Source organism: Eleutherodactylus coqui, chromosome 5 (assembly GCF_035609145.1).
Source record: "Eleutherodactylus coqui strain aEleCoq1 chromosome 5, aEleCoq1.hap1, whole genome shotgun sequence".
NCBI classification, from domain to species: Eukaryota; Metazoa; Chordata; class Amphibia; order Anura; family Eleutherodactylidae; genus Eleutherodactylus; species Eleutherodactylus coqui.
The window spans coordinates 1098998-1111893 of record NC_089841.1 but is presented as its reverse complement, the minus strand read 5'-3'; the positions used below and the strand labels follow the sequence as shown (position 1 = coordinate 1111893).

Genomic DNA, 12896 nt, shown 5'->3' with positions numbered 1-12896 from the left:
ACACAGGGGGCCGTTCTAGGTCGTCATCCCACAGACACAGTGGGCCGTTCTAGGTCGTCATCCCACAGATACAGGGGGCCGTTCTAGGTCGTCATCCCACAGATACGCGGGGCCGTTCTAGGTCGTCATCCCACAGATACGCGGGGCCGTTCTAGGTCGTCATCCCACAGATACAGGGGGCCGTTCTAGGTCGTCATCCCACAGATACACGGAGCCGTTCTAGGTCGTCATCCCACAGATACAGGGGGGGGGGCCTTCTTGGCCGTCATCCCACAGATACAGGGGGGCAGTTCTAGGTCGTCATCCCACAGATACAGGGGGGGCAGTTCTAGGTCGTCATCCCACAGATACAGGGGGGGGCAGTTCTAGGTCGTCATCCCACAGATACAGGGGGGGGCAGTTCTAGGTCGTCATCCCACAGATACAGGGGGGGCAATTCTAGGTCGTCATCCCACAGATAAGGAGGGCCGTTCTAGGTCGTCATCCCACAGATAAGGAGGGCCGTTCTAGGTCGTCATCCCACAGATAAGGAGGGCCGTTCTAGGTCGTCATCCCACAGATAAGGAGGGCCGTTCTAGGTCGTCATCCCACAGATAAGGAGGGCCGTTCTAGGTCATCATCCCACAGATATGGAGGGCCTTCTCGGTCGTCATCCCACAGATACAGGGGGGGGGGGCGTTCTAGGTCGTCATCCAACAGATACAGGGGGGGCCGTTCTAGGTCGTCATCCCACAGATACGCGGGGCCGTTCTAGGTCGTCATCCCACAGAAACGGAGGGCCGTTCTAGGTCGTCATCCCACAGATACAGGGGGCCGTTCTAGGTCGTCATCCCACAGATACAGGGGGGGAGCCTTCTCGATCGTCATCCCAGATACAGGGGGGGCAGTTCTAGGTCGTCATCCCACAGATACAGGGGGCCGTTCTAGGTCGTCATCCCACAGATACGCGGGGCCGTTCTAGGTCGTCATCCCACAGATACGCGGGGCCGTTCTAGGTCGTCATCCCACAGATACAGGGGGCCGTTCTAGGTCGTCATCCCACAGATACACGGAGCCGTTCTAGGTCGTCATCCCACAGATACAGGGGGGGGCCTTCTTGGCCGTCATCCCACAGATACAGGGGGGGGCCTTCTTGGTCGTCATCCCACAGATACAGGGGGGGGCCTTCTTGGTCGTCATCCCACAGATACAGGGGGCCGTTCTAGGTCGTCATCCCACAGATACAGGGGGCCGTTCTAGGTCGTCATCCCACAGATACAGGGGGGGAGCCTTCTCGATCGTCATCGCAAATACAGGGGGGGCAGTTCTAGGTCGTCATCCCACAGATACAGGGGGCCGTTTTAGGTCGTCATCCCACAGATACGGAGGGCCGTTCTAGGTCGTCATCCCACAGATACGGAGGGCCGTTCTAGGTCGTATCCCACAGATGCGGAGGGCCGTTCTAGGTCGTCATCCCACAGATACGGAGGGCCGTTCTAGGTCGTCATCCCACAGATACGGAGGGCCGTTCTAGGTCGTCATCCCACAGATACGGAGGGCCGTTCTAGGTCGTCATCCCACAGATACGGAGGGCCGTTCTAGGTCGTCATCCCACAGATACGGAGGGCCGTTCTAGGTCGTCATCCCACAGATACGGAGGGCCGTTCTAGGTCGTCATCCCACAGATACGGAGGGCCGTTCTAGGTCGTCATCCCACAGATACGGAGGGCCGTTCTAGGTCGTCATCCCACAGATACGGAGGGCCGTTCTAGGTCGTCATCCCACAGATACGGAGGGCCGTTCTAGGTCGTCATCCCACAGATACGGAGGGCCGTTCTAGGTCGTCATCCCACAGATACGGAGGGCCGTTCTAGGTCGTCATCCCACAGATACGGAGGGCCGTTCTAGGTCGTCATCCCACAGATACGGAGGGCCGTTCTAGGTCGTCATCCCACAGATACAGGGAGGGCAGTTCTAGGTCGTCATCCCACAGATACAGGGGGGGCAGTTCTAGGTCGTCATCCCACAGATACAGGGGGGGCAGTTCTAGGTCGTCATCCCACAGATACAGGGGGGGCAGTTCTAGGTCGTCATCCCACAGATACGGAGGGCCGTTCTAGGTCGTCATCCCACAGATACGCGGGGCCGTTCTAGGTCGTCATCCCACAGATACGCGGGGCCGTTCTAGGTCGTCATCCCACAGATACGCGGGGCCGTTCTAGGTCGTCATCCCACAGATACACGGAGCCGTTCTAGGTCGTCATCCCACAGATACAGGGGGGGGGGGCCTTCTTGGCCGTCATCCCACAGATACAGGGAGGGCAGTTCTAGGTCGTCATCCCACAGATACAGGGGGGGCAGTTCTAGGTCGTCATCCCACAGATACAGGGGGGGCAGTTCTAGGTCATCATCCCACAGATACAGGGGGGGCAGTTCTAGGTCATCATCCCACAGATACAGGGGGGGCAGTTCTAGGTCGTCATCCCACAGATACAGGGGGGGCCGTTCTAGGTCGTCATCCCACAGATAAGGAGGGCCGTTCTAGGTCGTCATCCCACAGATAAGGAGGGCCGTTCTAGGTCATCATCCCACAGATACGGAGGGCCTTCTTGGTCGTCATCCCACAGATACAGGGGGGGGCGTTCTAGGTCGTCATCCAACAGATACAGGGGGGGCCGTTCTAGGTCGTCATCCCACAGATACAGGGGGCCGTTCTAGGTCGTCATCCCACAGATACGGAGGGCCGTTCTAGGTCGTCATCCCACAGATACGGAGGGCCGTTCTAGGTCGTCATTCCACAGATACAGGGGGCCGTTCTAGGTCGTCATCCCACAGATACAGGGGGCCGTTCTAGGTCGTCATCCCACAGATACAGGGGGGGAGCCTTCTCGATCGTCATCCCAGATACAGGGGGGGGCAGTTCTAGGTCGTCATCCCACAGATACAGGGGGCCGTTTTAGGTCGTCATCCCACAGATACGGAGGGCCGTTCTAGGTCGTCATCCCACAGATACGCGGGGCCGTTCTAGGTCGTCATCCCACAGATACGCGGGGCCGTTCTAGGTCGTCATCCCACAGATACGCGGGGCCGTTCTAGGTCGTCATCCCAGATACAGGGGGCCGTTCTAGGTCGTCATCCCACAGATACGCGGGGCCGTTCTAGGTCGTCATCCCACAGATACAGGGGGCCGTTCTAGGTCGTCATCCCACAGATACACGGAGCCGTTCTAGGTCGTCATCCCACAGATACAGGGGGGGGGCCTTCTTGGCCGTCATCCCACAGATACAGGGGGGGCCTTCTTGGTCGTCATCCCACAGATACAGGGGGCCGTTCTAGGTCGTCATCCCACAGATACAGGGGGCCGTTCTAGGTCGTCATCCCACAGATACAGGGGGGGAGCCTTCTCGATCGTCATCGCAGATACAGGGGGGGCAGTTCTAGGTCGTCATCCCACAGATACAGGGGGCCGTTTTAGGTCGTCATCCCACAGATACGGAGGGCCGTTCTAGGTCGTCATCCCACAGATACGGAGGGCCGTTCTAGGTCGTCATCCCACAGATACGGAGGGCCGTTCTAGGTCGTCATCCCACAGATACGGAGGGCCGTTCTAGGTCGTCATCCCACAGATACGGAGGGCCGTTCTAGGTCGTCATCCCACAGATACGGAGGGCCGTTCTAGGTCGTCATCCCACAGATACGGAGGGCCGTTCTAGGTCGTCATCCCACAGATACGGAGGGCCGTTCTAGGTCGTCATCCCACAGATACGGAGGGCCGTTCTAGGTCGTCATCCCACAGATCCGCGGGGCCGTTCTAGGTCGTCATCCCACAGATCCGCGGGGCCGTTCTAGGTCGTCATCCCACAGATCCGCGGGGCCGTTCTAGGTCGTCATCCCACAGATCCGCGGGGCCGTTCTAGGTCGTCATCCCACAGATACAGAGGGCCGTTCTAGGTCGTCATCCCACAGATACAGAGGGTCATTCTAGGTCGTCATCCCACAGATACGCAGGGCCGTTCTAGGTCGTCATCCCACAGATAAGGAGGGCCGTTCTAGGTCATCATCCCACAGATACAGGGGGGGCCTTATCGGTCATCATCCCACAGATACAGGGGGGCCGTTCTCGGTCGTCATCCCACAGATACAGGGGGGGGGGGTTCTAGGTAGTCATCCCACAGATACGGAGGGCAGTTCTCGGTCGTCATCCCACAGATACAGGGGGGGCCTTCTCGGTCGTCATCCCACAGATACGGAGGGCAGTTCTCGGTCGTCATCCCACAGATACAGGGGGGGCCGTTCTAGGTCGTCATCCCACAGATACAGGGGGGGCCGTTCTAGGTCGTCATCCCACAGATACAGGGGGGGCCGTTCTAGGTCGTCATCCCACAGATACAGGGGGGGCCGTTCTAGGTCGTCATCCCACAGATACAGGGGGGGCCGTTCTAGGTCGTCATCCCACAGATACAGGGGGGGCCGTTCTAGGTCGTCATCCCACAGATACAGAGGGGGCCGTTCTAGGTCGTCATCCCACAGATACAGGGGGGGCCGTTCTAGGTCGTCATCCAAAAGATACAGGGGGGGCCGTTCTAGGTCATCATCCAACAGATACAGGGGGGGCCGTTCTAGGTCGTCATCTAACAGATACGGGGGGCCGTTCTAGGTCGTCATCCCACAGATACAGGGGGGGCCTTCACGGTCGTCATCCCACAGATACAGGGGGGGCCTTCACGGTCGTCATCCCACAGATACAGGGGGGGCCTTCACGGTCTTCATCCCACAGATACAGGGGGGGCCTTCTCGGTCTTCATCCCACAGATACAGGGGGGGCCTTCTCGGTCGTCATCCCACAGATACAGGGGGGGGCCTTCTCGGTCGTCATCCCACAGATACAGGGGGGGCCTTCTCGGTCGTCATCCCACAGATACAGGGGGGCCGTTCTCTGCCCACAGTGGTTATCGCCCAACATCCTGTAGATACGAGGATCGTTCTCTGCCTACAGCGGTTATTGGTCGTGATGTTGTAGATAGGGGGGTTGTTCTCTGCATACAGTGACTATTGAACATCATCCTGTAGATATGGGGGTTGTTTGATAACCACTGTGTATACATAACTCCCATATCTACAACATGATGACTGATAACCAATATATCCTCAAAATGACCCCTATGTCTGCAGGACAACACCCATATCTGTAGGCTGATATCTGATAACCAGAGACCACCACCCGGATACACAGACTGTATATACCTATATATATGTGACAATGTGCTAACCTCTAACACTTGGCAGTCATGGGTAAAGTTGGATACTTGAGTGTCTTTGAGCGCAGCAGATTGTTGGTCCCCGGAGGTGCGGTGCCAGCATTTCTTATACAGTCACACTTGTTGGCTGCTCACGGTATTAAGACTATACCAAGATTGGCTCTTCCATGGACAGAGATCACAGAGCTAGAGGTCACATGTGGATGATCCTAGAGGTCAGCGTCGGGTGGTAAGTCTGGTATCACAGAAATTATGTGCGACAGTGGACCGAATAAACCAGCGGTACAACAGCTAATTTCCACAATGACCATGCGGCGCACAAGACTGCCCATGATGACGTCAGTGGACCTTGGCTACATGGCAGAAGGTTGTTTCCTGCTGAGCCATATAGATGTCTGGGTCCGCATGAAGACGTACCCATGGGTGCACTGTTGCGCTTCAGCAGGCTGGTGGTAGCGGTGTCATGGTCTGGGAAGCCTTTCCTGGCATGGCCTAGGGCCGTTGCTCATCATACCACAGTCCTTGAATGGTTAAGGCTACAGGGACCTGTCAGCTGATATCTGCAGGATAACATCCACCAGAGATCCATCTTAGGACAACACTCCTTGTCATTGAGCTCGGCTTACTAGGCAGTGGTTGTCTTCACACTACCTTGGTCCCCAGACTCACCGGACTCTACCCCCAGTGAACATGCTTGGGATCTGCTTCCGTTTATCCACAACATGTGCACCAATAGACGGAGCTGCTGCAGCGGGCAAGAGGCAAGATGAATATGGAGGCTGTTCGTCAACATCGGAGGGCCATCCTTCCCCATAAAAGTGGCCGAATTGGTTATCGAGTAGGTCGCCCTAATGCAGTGAAGGTTGTGAATCCCTTTCTTAGGTCCTCCCACGGATTCCGGCACATCGGAAGACAAAAGAATGCCATCGTAAGCGATCAAGGGCAGCGGTTTTGACATTACCCCATAAAAGATTGACGCTAAGTTCAGTGTATACACACATACATATAATGTACTCACCCATGTCGTACTGAAGACTTATCTCCAACTGAGGCCACAGCATGATGAGCGCAAAGGAGGCATAAAAATGGACATCGTAGGTGTTATACATGCGGTACTCCTGTCCTGAGAGGACACCAAGAAAATCACGGATGTATCAATATGGGGATATACAAGGGTACATATAGATGCATAATGGGGTACATGTAGATGTATAATGGGGAACAATGCATATAGAAATATATGTAGATATATAATGGGGCACAGTATTCCAGATGAGGTCTGACTAAGGAAGAGTAGAGGGGGATAATGACCTCATGTGATCTAGACTCTATGCTTCTCTTAATACATCCCAGAATTGTGTTTGCCTTTTTGGCTGCTGCATCACATTGTTGACTCATGTTCAGTCTATGATCTATTAGTATACCCAAGTCTTTTTCACATGTGCTGCTGCTTAGCCCAATTCCTCCCATTCTGTATGTGCTTTCTTCATTTTTCTTGCCCAGATGTAGGACTTTGTATTTCTCTTTGTTAAATACCATTCTGTTAGTCGCCGCCCACTGTACAAGCCTTTCTAGATCTTTCTGAATATTGTCCCTCTCTTTCCTAGTGTTAGCTATCCCTAACTTTGTGTCGTTAGTTTGATCAGTTTCCTACAATTCCCTCCTCCAGATCATTTATAACAATGTTGACCAACCCTGGGCCCAGGACAGAGCCTTGTGGTCCCCCACTTGATACATTCTTGCACTTGGATGTGCAGCCATTTATGACCACTCTTTGATCACTCAGCCAGTAGTGAATCCACCTAACAGTTGCCTTGTCAATCCCAGATTTGGTCATTTCATCAATAAGTATGGTATGAGATGCTTTGTCAAATGCTTTACTAAAGCCAAGATATACTGTATCCACCGCATTTCCCTGATCAACCCAGTCAGTGATTCTGTCATAGAAAGAAATTAGATTAGTCTGGCATGACGTGTTTGTCACAAACCCATGCTGGCTCTGGTTAATTACTCCATTCTCATCCAAGTACTTGCATACAGGCTGTTTAATAATCTGTTCAGAGGTCTTTCCCGGTATAGAAGTCAGGCTCACAGGCCTGTAGTTTCCTGGATCCACCTTCTTCCCTTTTTTGAAGATAGGGACAACATTTGTCCTTCTCCAATCTTCTGGGACTTCTCCTGTTCTCCAGGAATTGTCACAGATTATAGTGAGTGGTTCAGCAATTACCTCCGCTGCTTTCTTTAGTATCCTAGGATGTAATTCATCTGGACCTTGAGACTTGGATTCATGTAAGTTAGCTAAGTGTTCCTTCACCATTTCTCTGCTTACAGATAGCCTGCATTCTTTTATTCCCCCAATAGCACAGAGAAGATCAGTTGATGTTCCATCTACGTTCTGAGAGAAAACAGATACAAAATAGGGATTTAAAAGTTCTTCCTTCTCATCTCTATTCTTAACCAATTCACCATTTTCATCTTGTAAGCATCCAATAGCATCTGTGACTTTTCTTTTACTTTTGACCCCCAAATCCTTTTTATTGCTTTTGGCCTCTCTTACAAGCCTCCATTCATTATCAGCTTTATCTTTTCTGACACTTGCCCTACAGTTTCTGCAGACCCCATTATATTCTTCTTCAGATATTCCCCCTCTTTCCATTTGATAAACATATTTTTCTTCCTCTTTAACATGTGTACAAGTTCTGTGTTCATCCATCTGGGTCTCTTTAAATGCTTCCCATTCTCCCTTCTTTTAGGGATTGGTAACGATTGTGCTTTGAGAATCTCATTCCACAATATTTCCCAACCTTCTTGGACATTTCTGTCCTTAAGAACATCCAGCCATTGGATTCTTCCTCTTTCTGAGTTCATTAAATCTGCCTTTCTGAAATCCAACCTTGAGGTCTGAGTCTTCTCAGGTCTTCCTCTCCAAAGAGTACTTATAGATGTAGAATGGGGGCAGTGTATATTGTGGTACTTATATAAGTAGAACGGGATACATTGTATATAGGGGTACTAATAGATCTAGAATGGGGGCAGTGTATATTGCGGTACTTATATACGCAGAACGGGGCACATTGTATATAGGGGCGCTTATAGATGTAGGTTTGCAGGGTCTCACCTTCCAGGTAAGCGAACCGTCCATACTTTTGCAGCACACTATTCATGCCTTGCATGTGCTGCTGCCCAATCTTCAGAAGCTCATCATGTGGATCATCAGTTGGAACCTCCACCCAGACCGTCCCGCCGTCCACTAGAAAGTACAGCTCGTTAAATAGGGCCGATTTATACCAGGAGGGCAGGAGGCTGCAGGAGGAGGACACAGAGTGAGGCTGTGAGAGGGTATGTCCTTGTAAGCACTAAAGTGGGGTAACAACATCCTGTAGTGTTGGTTATTAGAGCCTGATCCTGTGTAATAATGAGGATTAAATGGTCACGCCACTCATGTGATAACTAGCAAAAATGCACATCCCTTCATTCACCTAAATTAATGATAAAAATCCCTCTAAAAGCCCTGGCCACTAGGGGGCTCCCTCCCTACAAACCTGCTGTCCACTGCCTGTTGTCAAGTCTGGTTTTAGTAACACAAACACCAAGATGGAATACAGGAAGTGTATGATCCTAGATTACTACTGTCTCACATTGTCCACAGAAGTCCATGGAGAGGGGAGGAGAAGGGAGACAGACTCACACAGACATGGCTGCTGCAGCTCATAATAAGTGTTTTATTTCACCGCAGTGTTGGATACACATCTACACTGCACAGTACTGCTGTATAATGGTCTCCATAGTGCAGCAGCTTCTAGTGAGGCTTTTCTCTCTTCCAAGTCCTTCATTTACCACTACACTGCTCAGTATTGCTGTATAATGTCCTCCATACTGCTGCAGCTATTAGTATGCGGTTTCTCTTACCCCTGTTTTTTCTCATCGCAGAGCTGCATTCTCATCTACACTGCTCAATACTGCTGTAGAATGTCATCTATGCTACTGCCTCTAATAAGTGTTTTATCTCATTCCATGTTCGAATCATATCTATACTGCTCAGTACTGCTGTACAAGGTTTTCCATGCTGCTGTTGTAGCTTATGGCAAGTGTTTTAGAAGAATAGGTTAGTGTGTAGCATCAAAATTAGCAACGTTGTAATGACTTGTACTTATGCCAGCATGTGTGTGAGCACAGAGCCGGTCTACAGGTTATATCTGATATACACAGATCCTAAGGGGGGCTTCATCATTGCTACCACCCAGTGGTGAGCTGGACTGTGAACATTATTAAAAATATTCAAAAAGTACTGCAACCTTCTGACAGATTGTGTTTCTATTCCTCACTATTTCCATGATCTGTGCTTGCTGTCAGTGAATGGGAACATTCATTCTTTACATCCAGTCATAACCTACTCCTGCTCTCACAATGTAGACAATCCTCTGTACGTTGCACACCACAGCAGCACAGACGTCCCTGCTGCCTACACTGACACAGTGTGAGGAACCCTCAGCTCTAGAAGCAGGTAGTGGCTAAGCATGTGGAGGACCAGTGTCAATACCTACTCGTCTTGCAGGATTGTGTCTTGCCAGGCAGCGATCTTCTGCTCCCATTCTTCATAGTGGGATAAACTATACTGACAAAGCACTGGAGCCGCGGCTCGCTCGCTGCCGAAGAACCGGGTGTACCGCCTGAAGATATGAGGAGAGACATCAGAAGGGTAACGGTAAAAGCGGAGAGCCGCGGGGACAGAGGGCGACCGTGCAATACCTGCAATACTCCTTTTCTCCAGAACCAAAGCGGATCCTGGGCATGTCCCAGCAGAGGCAGAACTCTAGGGTGCCTCGCCCCCCCGGGCCCACCGTGCAGCCCGCCGCCACCGCCGCCGCCGTCTTCTGTCCTTTCGCAGTAGGACTACTTGCACCTGCAGAGTCATTGTTACAGTAAGTGTCCTGCAGAGGGGGCAGTGTGCTCAAGGTCAGGGGTCAGCATTACCTGCGGGGGAGTTCAGACGGCCGTCGTCCAGGAGGTCCTTCCATATATCTTGTCCCATCCCGGTGGGGTCGAACTCGGTGCAGTGAGAGCATTGGACTCCTGGCTGCAGAGGTGGAGAAACAGAGTGATGGTGTCAGGCGGCCCCCGCGGACTGCGATCTCTTTGGTCAGAATGACACATCATTTTGTATATTTTCTTCAGTGATTTCTGGCGCCCTACTCGTCGACTCCTAAAGCATAAACCAGGAGGCGTAGGGTCATCCGTTAGTTGGGACGTCCCACCTCTGGAGATAAACCGCGTCCGAGTACTCCTATGGACATTTAGCCCCTCCCATTATTTCGTCCCCGCCTCCTAAGCTGTACGAGGGCGCGTTTCTCATGGGCTGAGTTGTAACAAACGCAAACAGTTTTAGGTGGGGAGAAACTTACAAAAAATACTGCGATACCAAAATTATAGTTTTTTAATGTTTTTCAAGTAACCAACATTTTCTCTCCACCAATGCTGGCTCTCCGCTGCCGCGGTAACTCGGGGCGGGCGGTAGATGGCACTGCCCTGTATACTGGGGAAGCCGCGATGCTCTGGGGTACGGGGATAGTCAGGTGATACTAAACGTGGGGGTGAAGTCATTACATTTTTACAGCGAAAAGAGGCTTTTGAAGTTTTCCTTTTTTAACCATTCTTCCATCTTTTTGAGGGGACTTCCTCCCGCGGGGGACTGAAACGTGTGCTCATTTGTACTGCGGCATTGAACGATTGCCGGTGTGTCCTATCAAGCCTTCATAGAGGCAGGACTTGCTAGGCATCTGTGTATGGTGGCCCTGGGAACCATGCTAGCCCATCGGCACCCTCGGATCCCGCTGCAGGGGTGTAGATGGGGCGCAGGAAGCCTTCGCTCCTCCGGCTGTTTGGATGCGCGGTAAGTTTAGACCACAGTCTCTAAAGGAGTGTGACTGCCCTCTTACCCTCTCTCGCACCGCCATGCCCAGCGTGAAGAGGTTGGCACCGCTGCAGTGATGTAACAGGACGCCAGAGACGGAATCCCCATTGTGGCGCAGATTAAAGGACTCATTCCAGTGGCCTCCGTCCAGATCGCTCCTCAGCCCGCTGCCGTTCCTCAACGTGAACATAATGGAGACTTCTACATCCTCGTCGTTGGAGTTCTCCACATCCCAGACGAAGACTGCCACTGGCAGCGACGAGTCCTGTGCCAAGAGAAATGGGCCTGGTGGAACCCAACTGTACCCTGAGCCTGCATGAAGGAACCCCAACCTCACAGCCCAGTAACCTGATCCTCCCATGACTACCAGGGAGTGGGTGACGTGGCCCTGCTGTCATTACCGGGGAGTGGGTGACGTGGCCCTGCTGTCATTACCGGGGAGTGCGTGACGTGGCCCTGCTGTCATTACCGGGGAGTGGGTGACGTGGCCCTGCTGTCATTACCGGGGAGTGGGTGACATGGCCCTGCTGTCATTACCGGGGAGTGAGTGACATGGCACTGCTGTCATTACCGGGGAGTGAGTGACGTGGCCCTGCTGTCATTACCGGGGAGTGGGTGACGTGGCCCTGCTGTCATTACCGGGGAGTGGGTGACGTGGCCCTGCTGTCATTACCGGGGAGTGGGTGACGTGGCCCTGCTGTCATTACCGGGGAGTGGGTGACGTGGCCCTGCTGTCATTACCGGGGAGTGGGTGACGTGGCCCTGCTGTCATTACCGGGGAGTGGGTGACGTGGCTCTCCTGTGATTACCGGGGAGTGGGTGACGTGGCTCTCCTGTGATTACCGGGGAGTGGGTGACGTGGCTCTCCTGTGATTACCGGGGAGTGAGGGACGTGGCTCTCCTGTGATTACCGGGGAGTGAGGGACGTGGCTCTCCTGTGATTACCGGGGAGTGAGGGACGTGGCTCTCCTGTGATTACCGGGGAGTGAGGGACGTGGCTCTCCTGTGATTACCGGGGAGTGAGGGACGTGGCTCTCCTGTGATTACCGGGGAGTGAGGGACGTGGCTCTGCTGGGATTACTGGGGAGTGGGTGACGTGGCACTGCCGGGATTACTGGGGAGTGAGAGACATGGCAATGCTGTCATTACCGGGGAGTGGGTGACGTGACTCTCCTGTGATTACCGGGGAGTGGGTGACGTGGCACTGCTGGGATTACTGGGGAGTGGGTGACATGGCACTGCTGGGATTACTGGGGAGTGGGTGACGTGGCACTGCCGGGATTACTGGGGAGTGGGTGACATGGCACTGCTGTCATTACCGGGGAGTGGGTGACGTGGCACTGCTGGGATTACTGGGGAGTGGGTGACATGGCACTGCTGTCATTATCGGGGAGTGGGTGACGTGGCACTGCTGGGATTACTGGGGAGTGGGTGACGTGGCACTGCTGGGATTACTGGGGAGTGGGTGACATGGCACTGCTGTCATTATCGGGGAGTGGGTGACGTGGCACTGCTGGGATTACTGGGGAGTGGGTGACGTGGCACTGCTGGGATTACTGGGGAGTGGGTGACATGGCACTGCTGTCATTGCCGGGGAGTGGGTGACGTGGCACTGCTGGGATTACTGGGGAGTGGGTGACATGGCACTGCTGTCATTACGGGGGAGTGGGTGACGTGGCTCTCCTGCGATTACTGGGGAGTGGGTGACGTGGCACTGCTGGGATTACTGGGGAGTGGGTGACATGGCA

The 12896-nt window shown here is 53.2% G+C and overlaps 1 protein-coding gene across 1 annotated transcript in view; it reads right to left on the bottom strand.

Moving 5' to 3' along the window:
- Positions 1-12896, bottom strand: part of GBA2 (glucosylceramidase beta 2) — a 131716-nt gene that overhangs the window by 44057 nt on the left and 74763 nt on the right. Inside the window, exons 6-11 of the mRNA XM_066602183.1 lie at positions 11174-11413; positions 10212-10314; positions 9987-10140; positions 9782-9907; positions 8356-8540; positions 6256-6360 (exon numbers count right to left, since the gene is read on the bottom strand). Coding sequence (XP_066458280.1) covers positions 6256-6360; positions 8356-8540; positions 9782-9907; positions 9987-10140; positions 10212-10314; positions 11174-11413 — 913 coding nt within the window. The remainder of the gene's footprint in view (positions 1-6255; positions 6361-8355; positions 8541-9781; positions 9908-9986; positions 10141-10211; positions 10315-11173; positions 11414-12896) is intronic.